The sequence below is a fragment of the Brachionichthys hirsutus genome, unplaced genomic scaffold (genome assembly GCF_040956055.1).
Source record: "Brachionichthys hirsutus isolate HB-005 unplaced genomic scaffold, CSIRO-AGI_Bhir_v1 contig_1447, whole genome shotgun sequence".
NCBI lineage: Eukaryota > Metazoa > Chordata > Actinopteri > Lophiiformes > Brachionichthyidae > Brachionichthys > Brachionichthys hirsutus.
In genome coordinates this window covers 1-9789 of record NW_027180711.1, presented here as the reverse complement: position 1 = coordinate 9789, position 9789 = coordinate 1, and the positions used below count along the sequence as shown (strand labels likewise).

The following is a 9789-nucleotide window of genomic DNA, read 5'->3' as shown; positions in this document are numbered from 1 at the left end:
AGTCCGATAGGCGCCCCTCTCATCCTGCGTCCCGCCCCTGGAGAGTTGAACCAGCAACCCAGCGAATCTGATGTCAGCCTTCAACTTATTCTGAGTTTACCTGGAGCATCGACTACTGGATTTGGTATTTCTGGATTGGGATTAAGTGCCCTCACGCGGTGTCACGGGGCAACGCACGCGCACACGCAAGGTGGACATCTTGCGCGGATGATCTGCGTCTTAAAACCAATTCAAGTCTGAAGGCCATCCATCCTGTGGAGAGCTGCGTCACTGCACGAGGGTGCTGCAGGTAGGCAGCAGCCCCCCCCCCCCCCCCCCCCCCGGGGGGGGATGGATGCGGCGGAGGATCCGAGGACAGATCCGCCACTGGGATCCACGTTTTCGTCCGCGCCGAATTTGGACTCGGACATTAACGCAAATGCGCGCAGGCCCGTTTACGCGAACGGGACGTGCCACAATGTCAACGTTCCGAACGGAGCCCTCCGAGGAGCGAGCGACCCCAGCGCGTACCCGTCCGCGGACTACCAGGTCACGCGTCAGAGGTTCATCCGGCGGAGTCTGTGGGTGTCCGACCCCGAGGACCAGCCGGTGGACACGCCGGATTGTGTCAGCAGCAGCCCGCTGCTCAGCGTCGACTTGCGCGCCGTCGTTGACCGGAGCCGCGCGCGCGTCCGGTACGGAACCGGCCTGGGCCTCGGGGAGACGCCGATCAAAGGAAGCCGCGTGGATCTGAAGGACAGAATCACGGACGACGAGGAGAAGAGAGGCAAAAGCGAGTCCGCGTCCAAGACGGAGGTCGCGTCCTCGGACGTCACCGGGAAAGCAGGAAGCGATGAGAACGAAGAGGAGCCCGGGATGAAGGCTGTGTCCACCTCGCCTGGGGGGCGCTTCCTCAAGTTCGACATTGAGCTGGGAAGAGGGTCCTTCAAGACCGTGTATAAAGGTCTGGACACGGACACGTGGGTCGAGGTGGCCTGGTGTGAGCTCCAGGTGGGTCCAGCACTCAGACTGATAATCATCATCATCATCATCACAACATGACAGACCTGAGAGGGGGACGAGTCCATCTGCTCAGAGACATTATTGTCCTCTATGAGCTCAGAGACATTATTGTCCTCTATGAGCTCAGAGACATTATTGTCCTCTATGAGCTCAGATACATTATTGTCCTCTATGAGCTCAGAGACATTATTGTCCTCTATGAGCTCAGAGACATTATTGTCCAATGAGCTCAGATACATTATTGTCCTCTATGAGATCAGAGACATTATTGTCCTCTATGAGCTCAGAGGCATTATTGTCCTATATGAGCTCAGAGACATTATTGTCCAATGAGCTCAGAGACATTATTGTCCAATGAGCTCAGATACATTATTGTCCTCTATGAGCTTAGAGACATTATTGTCCTCTATGAGATCAGAGACATTATTGTCCTCTATGAGCTCAGAGACATTATTGTCCTCTATGAGATCAGAGACATTATTGTCCTCTATGAGCTCAGAGACATTATTGTCCTCTATGAGATCAGAGACATTATTGTCCTCTATGAGCTCAGAGACATTATTGTCCAATGAGCTCAGAGACATTATTGTCCTCTATGAGCTCAGAGACATTATTGTCCTCTATGAGCTCAGAGACATTATTGTCCTCTATGAGCTCAGATACATTATTGTCCAATGAGCTCAGAGACAGATATTGTGCTGCCAGGTGAACAGTATTGTTGTTTATAAGACTCAAACACCAGCACCATATTAATTAGGATGTGGTACTCTACATCATGTATCAAATAGAAGTAACTCAATAACTCATTAAGAGTACTTTTTACTTTAGAAGCTGTTTCTGCCGACGCTGGTTAGATTTGAGCAGCATTCCTCATGAAGCTCTGAACCGATCGGAGCACGAGAGGTGGCTCTGGGTCCGGCTGAGGATTCTGGGACGCTTTTTGTGTGCCTCATGAAAGCATGTGTCAGGCACAATGAACGCTACACACGTTTATAGCGCGTGTTTGTGTCTGAGCAGGCTCTCATGTTTCAACCACCCTGTCCCTGGAGGGCGATGAGGCCGTGTCCTTTAGAGACGCTCTGCTCTGTAGCTCAAATCAAGTAGCTGAACCTTCTGTGTGCGTGTGTGTGTGTGTGTGTGTGTGTAAGATTGTGCGTGAGACAGCAGAAAAAGATAAATGCTCACAAGGAAGATTTATAAATCACTTGAAGGCTGAACATTGAGAAAATCAGACCACTTGTCTTGTTACTGATGTTTCCTCGAAATCATGATCAAGTTGTTGCACACTATCGTTTGTGCCGTTTTATCATGTAGAACACTGAACAGGGATCAATGCCCTGAAGCACGCATTTGTTTCTGTGTTTCTGGGGTGTGAATCCTGCTGATGCAGCCGTCTGCAGGCAGAGAGGGGGAGGAGAGGGGGAGGAGAGGGGCAAATGGCGCTTTCAGCTAAGGAGAGCATGCAAGATGCAAATGACTTGATATGCAGCTGAACATTCAAATTTATCCCAGTGTTCTGCACCCCCCCCCCCCCCCCACACACACACACACTCCGACACTCCATTACATATATGATATACTGCTAATGTATTTTCCTACTCACTTTTCATTCAGCAAAATCAAATGTGCTGAAGGTGCCACGCCCTGCTTCGATCTCCCCTCTGCACGGAGTCATTAATACTCTGCACTTAAACTGGAAACCACAGAGAGAGATGATGTTACCTGTGATATACTGGGCCATGTGACGAATCAGCATTATGCAGGCATCTTGATCGAACACACTGGGCTGTACTCGGTGTGGCTCAATATGGGCTCTCACTGAAATCTGATCCCCCAACATCAGTCAATAATCAATGCAGGGAGACGGGGGGTCAGTGCGTTCATTTAAAACACCAACGGCACATCGCCGTCGTCTGAATGCTTATGTCATCACAGCTAGGGATGATCTGGAGACGATGTCACCTCCGTAGCTTTGTATCCATCATGCTGAATGTTGAGATATAAAAATGTGGAGGATGGTTGCTGTCAGCTGTTTTATATATTTACACAAACAGTTCAAGGAAGGCAGTGGTCAAAGTATTGATCCAACATACGCCAGATCGCTCCTGCATCCAGAGAGGTGAGATTTAAGAACGGCAAAAGGGCCGTGGAAAAGAACTTCCCACCAGTTTGGCATTATTTACGCTGAACGTGTTTCTGTTTCTTCTTTCATTCTTCAGGATAAATGTGTTTGTGTCGGCATCACATCATGAGATTAAAAAGGCTTTCCCTTCCTCCGAAAATAGCGCCAGGATTACACCAACAGTTTGTGTTTTACTGTTGAATGCATACCAGATTGAATCATATAATGCATTGTTCATGTTTACCTAATCCAAAAGGCCAGCGTTGTGTTTGCTCTAAACTTCAGCTACAGTAAGAAAAACACTTCAAGTGATGGTGATTCATTCCCTCCTTCCTCCTACACCACCATTTTTAAATTCAGACGCATTGGCCAACTCTCCAGATTCTCCTCCAGAAGGCATTAGAAAAAAAAAATCCATCTTTGTCAAATTTCTAAATTATAATTGTCTTTCTCCATTTTCCCTTAGGAAAGGAAACTGTCCAAAGCTGAGCGACAGAGATTCAAAGAGGAGGCAGAGATGCTGAAGGGTCTCCAGCACCCCAATATTGTGCGCTTTTATGATTTCTGGGAGTCACCGGTTAAAGGAAAGAAGTGTATCGTCCTGGTGACAGAGCTTATGACCTCAGGGACACTGAAAACGTGAGTGGGCCCATTTAAAAAGACCTTTTATCTCTTTTTGGTAACTATATGTTGCCCACCTTCGTTCAGCCTCGTACTTGACTGTAAATCACTCATCATCAGATGCAAATATTGATCTCTCATTGGTCCCACTGAGGGTCCGTTTAGGTCCTTACAGTATAATGACCGATGGACTGTTTGAGTCAGGTGTCTCGAGTTTCATGCCATGCACCATTACAGCAACTCTAATGCTCGAGCATTAGAGCGGCCAAAATGTGAAGAGAATGAGCATCTGTGGTTTCAGAATATGTTTTTTTTCTTAACTAAATACAAGTTGGTTATGTAGGTCAGTTTCCTCAAAAGCAATAGAAGAAGTTTGATCATAGAACCATCACTGATTATGTGTTTGCAGTTAATGAATATTGAACGCAGGAACAATCTTCCAGGTGGTTAATCAGGTCTCAACTGGAGCATATATCTTTTTGGTGTATTTACCATGCCACAGGTATCTGAAACGTTTTAAGGTGATGAAGCCGAAAGTCCTCAGGAGCTGGTGCAGGCAGATTCTCAAAGGCCTCCACTTCCTGCACACACGAACTCCTCCAATCATCCACAGGGACCTGAAGTGCGACAACATCTTCATCACCGGCCCGACGGGCTCCGTCAAAATTGGAGACCTGGGCCTGGCAACATTGAAGAGGGCCTCCTTTGCAAAAAGTGTTATTGGTTAGTCACCAACAAGTTTAACTAGTCTGTTTTTTTAAATTCTGTTGCCAGCTGTGTGTCTGTGCGGTGTTTGGTGTTTGGGTGGTGCCCAGGTGCTGCCTGCTGCATTAGAACCAGCAGATCTTTCCTTGAATTACATTTTTGTTTCATGGGTAATAATGAAAACAAGGGCAGCCAATGGCCTGTAATTTTATACAGCATTCCAGAGTCTGAAACATTTTTTAAATTGTAATAAATTAGTTTTACAATAAAGATATGCAATGTTTATTTCTGTAAAACGTCTATGAGGACTGATAAGTTGCAGCCCTTTGCTTCTATCTCGCTGAAACGGAATGAAGAAGAGTTGACCTGGGTTTGTTATCTTGCATTCCTTCTCCAGGGACTCCAGAGTTCATGGCCCCAGAGATGTACGAGGAGCACTATGATGAGGCTGTGGACGTCTATGCCTTTGGGATGTGTATGCTGGAGATGGCCACCTCAGAATACCCGTACTCTGAGTGCCAGAACGCTGCTCAGATCTACCGTAAAGTCACCAGTGTGAGTTCACATCTGGAGCTGTTACATGCTGCTATTTCAGCTATCTCCGGTTGAGACCAAACACATCTTTCTTTCTTTCTTTTTATTTCTGGTGAAAAGTAAATAATATATTGAGTTAATTGGCTTTAAAAAAAAAACCATAAAGTAAATCAGTTCATTTAACCTCGGGTCAAGGATCGATTCAATTCAATGTCATTGATTTCCATTTTTCAAAAGACTTGACCGATCATGCAATATTTAAAATGTCAAACCTGAAGATATTTGTTTGACTCATTGAGCCAAAAATGTAAACTGAGTCTCCTAACTTTGTCAGACCAGCAGCCAAACTCTGTTTACAAAGATACTGTTACAGAGTAATGTCAAATGCTAAATCACTGAATTAACATCTAATCCTAAATATGAGATAAGGTATATTACAGAATCTCAAACGGCCTAGACTCAGAATCATAAAGTCTGAAACTGGCCCAGCTTGTGTGTTACAGTATTTACCCGTAGTTTGCAAACATGAGCTGATATTTACCACTAAATTGACTTAACTATTCCATATGAATTTATCTTTGATTTGTAGTTAAAAATAGTCTTTCATTTCATGTTTATGTTTCATAAATAGTCCCTAAAATCATCATGTTAATCAGTTCTTTGTGGATCAGCTGAGGAAGACGAGTTTCTCAGAGCCTGTAATGTATGTATTTTGAAGACAGGCGCTTCCTCTGCCACGCAGCCCAGTGCTGCTACTCTGAGTGTCACTTGGTGGGTGGAGACGTGCTCATTCCAGTTTGTCTCCAGGGGGTGAAACCGGCCAGTTACATTAAAGTCAGTGACCCGGAAATCAAGGAAATAATTGGGGAGTGTATCTGTCACAAACGGGAAGAAAGGTAAGACGACCAGGACCTTCACCCTCTGCATCTCTTACTCATCTGTTATGTCAATGGAGAATAGAGTAGAGGGTGTCCTTGTGTTGTTTCGTGTGATGCTAACGCCACTCTTTGCCTCTGTGTGTGTGTGTGCTTCATTTGATTGCTGGTGACCTTCAGTTGGGTCATTGACGAGTGTTTGTGCATTTCCTGCAGGTACGCCATCAAGGACCTCCTAAACCATGCATTCTTTGCAGAGGACACTGGCGTGAGGGTGGAGCTTAACGAAGAGGATGACGGGAAGAAAGCATCCATTGCGCTGAAGCTGTGGGTCGAGGATCCAAAAAAGCTGAAAGGGAAGTACAAGGACACGGGCGCCATTGAGTTTACCTTTGACCTGATGAGTGAGATCCCAGAGGTCATTGCCCAGGAAATGGTAAATATAAAGGCGGTAGTTTACACCACTAACTTTATTATTTCAAGATGTAACTAAGTGAGGGGGGGAAGCATGGTGGCGCAGTGAGTAGCACTGTGACCTCACAGTGAGAAGTTTCCGGGTTTAATTCCTTTCTTTGCAGAGTTTGTATGTTTGTACTGCCATGAAAGTGCAGCTCTTCGTGGTTCAGAGGAAGAATGAAGGATAGATCACCTGATTTATTATGTTTGCTGCTGAAATATAGCCATGACGTAGCTTGTTCTGAGCTGCAGCAAACATCCTACCTTTGCCCTGCAGGTGGAATCTGGTTTCTTCCTGGACTGCGATGTGAAGATTGTTGGGAAGTCTATCCGGGACCGCGTGGCTCTTATCAAATGGAGGAGGGAACGGACTGCCCCCCCAGGAAGTGGCGAGGGAGCTGTGAAGAAGGTGCAGCAAAACCTGCTGCAGGTGCCGAGTACCGGCGTACCGCAGGCTGCTACGCTACCTTCAACAGACTACGAGGAACAGGAAGCAGGGCAGCATACCCTAATATGTAATGTGCCTGTCACCATGTCTGCCACATGTAAGAACTTTCACTTAAACATATGAGCGTCTGTATGACAGCCTCTGTCTCTCACTTCTTCACAGGAAAAGACTAAATGTGTTAAACTTTATTTGTGATCCTAAGAGGGAAGCAGTGACTGTGGTGCTGCCCCCCCCCCCCCCCCCTCCTCCCTCTGCCCTGCCCCTGTGTCCGTCCTTCCTCCAGGACATCACGGTGCCTAAACGATGGTTCATTCACCTTGTTTATTTTTTTATTTTTTTTACAGCTGACAGTGGAGTGGGCTCCACCATGCAACCCGATGATCTACACAATCAGCCAAATGGCACCTACCAGTCTCTTCCAGAGCCCATTTCCACAACTCAGATGATCTACAGTCCTCCTGTACATCTTGACCCTGAAGTGAACCATGGGCCCAGCCAGCAACACACAGCACAGGGTCCACATGAAGACTACACACAAGCATCCATTCAATTACACTGGGGATCCTACCAGCAAACCACAAGTCACCTGCGTCCTGGGGCCCGCCACCTGCCTCAAACAGTGCGTGAATGTATTTCTTATCTCTGTTGCTAAATCCTTCATTTTGCCTTTGAGTTGTTTTCTCCAGTAACAGCATTTTCATTTTCTTTTTTGGAACGACGCCTCATCAGCGTCACGCCAGCGATCCCTTTGTATGGCATGTCAACCTGCTCTGTACTGAGTGCATGGTGTGTTGCAGGCATGGAGGCGCGTCACTGGCTGAAATGCTATGGTGCAGGACTCGCTCTCTCAGTCCAGCCACCCGTCAGCCTCCGTCACCGGATGCGTCTCCAACAAATATCACTAAGACCTCCTCAGACGGCCTAGTCTTTTTCAGAGTCCGTCATCAGTATCTTCTTCTTCTACACAATTCATACAACCGCTCCTCTCCTTGAATTTAAACTGCCCATCAGAGCTTTGTCTAAGCCTCCTTCATCGTCCACATCCTTACTGCCGCTGCTTTACAGTTTACGGAAAATGCTCCTGCCTAATCCAAACTACGGGTTTAATTCCTGGACCATTTTTTTTTTTTTTTATACATAAATCAGTTTGAAACATAGCAGCAGAGCATCCCAGCACAGAACATAATGTGGTATCATGGTGTAAAATAGAGCTTCCCTTCTCAACTTTATCTTGCCTCTACATTCTCATGAAAGCCCCTTCTTTCACATTCTGCACATTTTAACCTGAAGCCTTATTTGTTGTGCGTCATATCATAACATGCCTAAAACTAGGGTCAAATACGTATGATCACTGTTGCGTGTGTCCGACAGACAGTTTCTGCTGCAGTTACACCTGTGCCTATCATGCACCCGAGTAGGCCGATGGCTGACGCTTCCATCCAGCCGCCGCTTGCCGCCCAGCAGCAGCAGCAGGTACCGTTTGCATCTGACTGTGACTGCATGCTTTGAACACGGGCTTGGCTGTCTGCTTATGTGTTAAGCTAAATACTTATGGATGCTTGTTTGTCATGGAAACTGTATATTCTAACATATATTATATATACATGTATTCATATCTATAATATACAGCGTGAATGTGGATTATTGTGTGTATGAGAGTGGCTTCTTATGTGGTTTGTGTTTCCTTCCCATTTATCTTTCTACCTTTAGTGCCATCTCCATCTACCTGCCGTCCTTCCCCAGGTGGAGCAAAACTCTGACTGCAGAATTTAGTCTAATTAATTGTGCACACCCTGCAACTCACTTTTATTGAAGTGGAGCATTTAGAGCAGAATATCTAGTTTGTATCTGTCACAAAATGTTGGATGACAGATCCAACAAGATGGCAGGACTCTGACCGATAGCTGAAGTCTGTGGTGTGTAGAGCGTGAACAGGAAGGGAAAGAGAACAGTTCCCTGAGGTGCCCCAGCATTACTGATTCCTCTCTTTGCCTCTATAGCCACTCTCAGCAACCCCTCTGTCCACACATCAGCACATGCCCAATACAACACTCCCTGTTCCACTTCTTACCAGTCCTCTGCAGGGCCACAGCTGCAAGGCAAACTTCTGTATCTTCCATACATCCATCCTCACCTGTCTGCCAGGTGCAATTCACGTCATACCCCCACCCTGGGCAGAAACAGCCTGTCGGGGGGGGGAATATATATGTATATTATTGCTGGCTATAATGTGAAAATGTATGTAGGACATGAGTTTGCAGATTTTGCAGAGACAATTTGAATTGATTAATAAACAAACCCTTATATATGCTTTTTTTGTTTTTACTTACAGATACAGACTATTTCATCGCAGGGGAATTTGGGAGATGTTCACAGTTTGGCTCAGGTCCACCCCGCCGTACCTGATGTTCAGACTGGTCTCTGGGGAGGTGGACTAGATGCAGAAACTGCTTCATCAGGCCTGGACGTAACTGCAGCTCCTACAGAACCAGTTCCAGCCCAAGCATCGGTCTCCGGATCAGAAGACGCCCGAGACAAAACTCAAGTCTCAGCACAAACGCCTGCTCCGGTCTCAACAGAGAACCAAACCAAAGTAGCAGCCATATCTGACACTCCAACTCCAGCCAGTTTTAAAACCCCTAATTCTGACTCTGTCCAAGTTCTAACCACACAGCAAGATTTAGCCTCAGCCCCCATTCAAGCACCGGCCTCTGGATCAGGTCCCACTTTTGAGCCACTCATAAGCTCATCTGCATGCTCAGATGCAGTTTCTGCACCAGATGAAGTCTCGGCCCCAGGATTAACATCAGTTCTCATCCCTGTTTCACTGCCAGCCTCGGTTCAGTCTGCTTCCCTAGCTCCAGCGCTGGCAGCTGCTCCAGGTCCGGCTCTCGCTCTAGCTCCAGCTCCGGTTCCAGTTTCGACTGCAGCTCCCGCTCCTGTTGCAGCTTCAGTCTTTGCTCCGACTCTGCAGCCTGCTGGCACCCAGGCAGTACTGTCAGTGTCTGACGCCGCATGCCGGGCCA

At 46.7% G+C, this 9789-nt stretch overlaps 1 protein-coding gene across 1 annotated transcript; it reads left to right on the top strand.

The window, feature by feature from the left end:
* Window positions 1-330: 330 nt before the first annotated feature.
* Window positions 331-9780, top strand: LOC137916510 (serine/threonine-protein kinase WNK2-like; the record flags this gene model as incomplete). The annotated part of the gene is given in 12 exon segments (XM_068759502.1): window positions 331-990; window positions 3591-3763; window positions 4248-4468; window positions 4848-5005; window positions 5792-5880; window positions 6076-6295; window positions 6593-6860; window positions 7108-7382; window positions 7493-7685; window positions 7688-7710; window positions 8135-8236; window positions 9096-9780. Coding segments are annotated over 12 exon segments (3067 nt in total), but the record flags the coding sequence as incomplete, so codon positions are not given.
* Window positions 9781-9789: the final 9 nt, after the last annotated feature.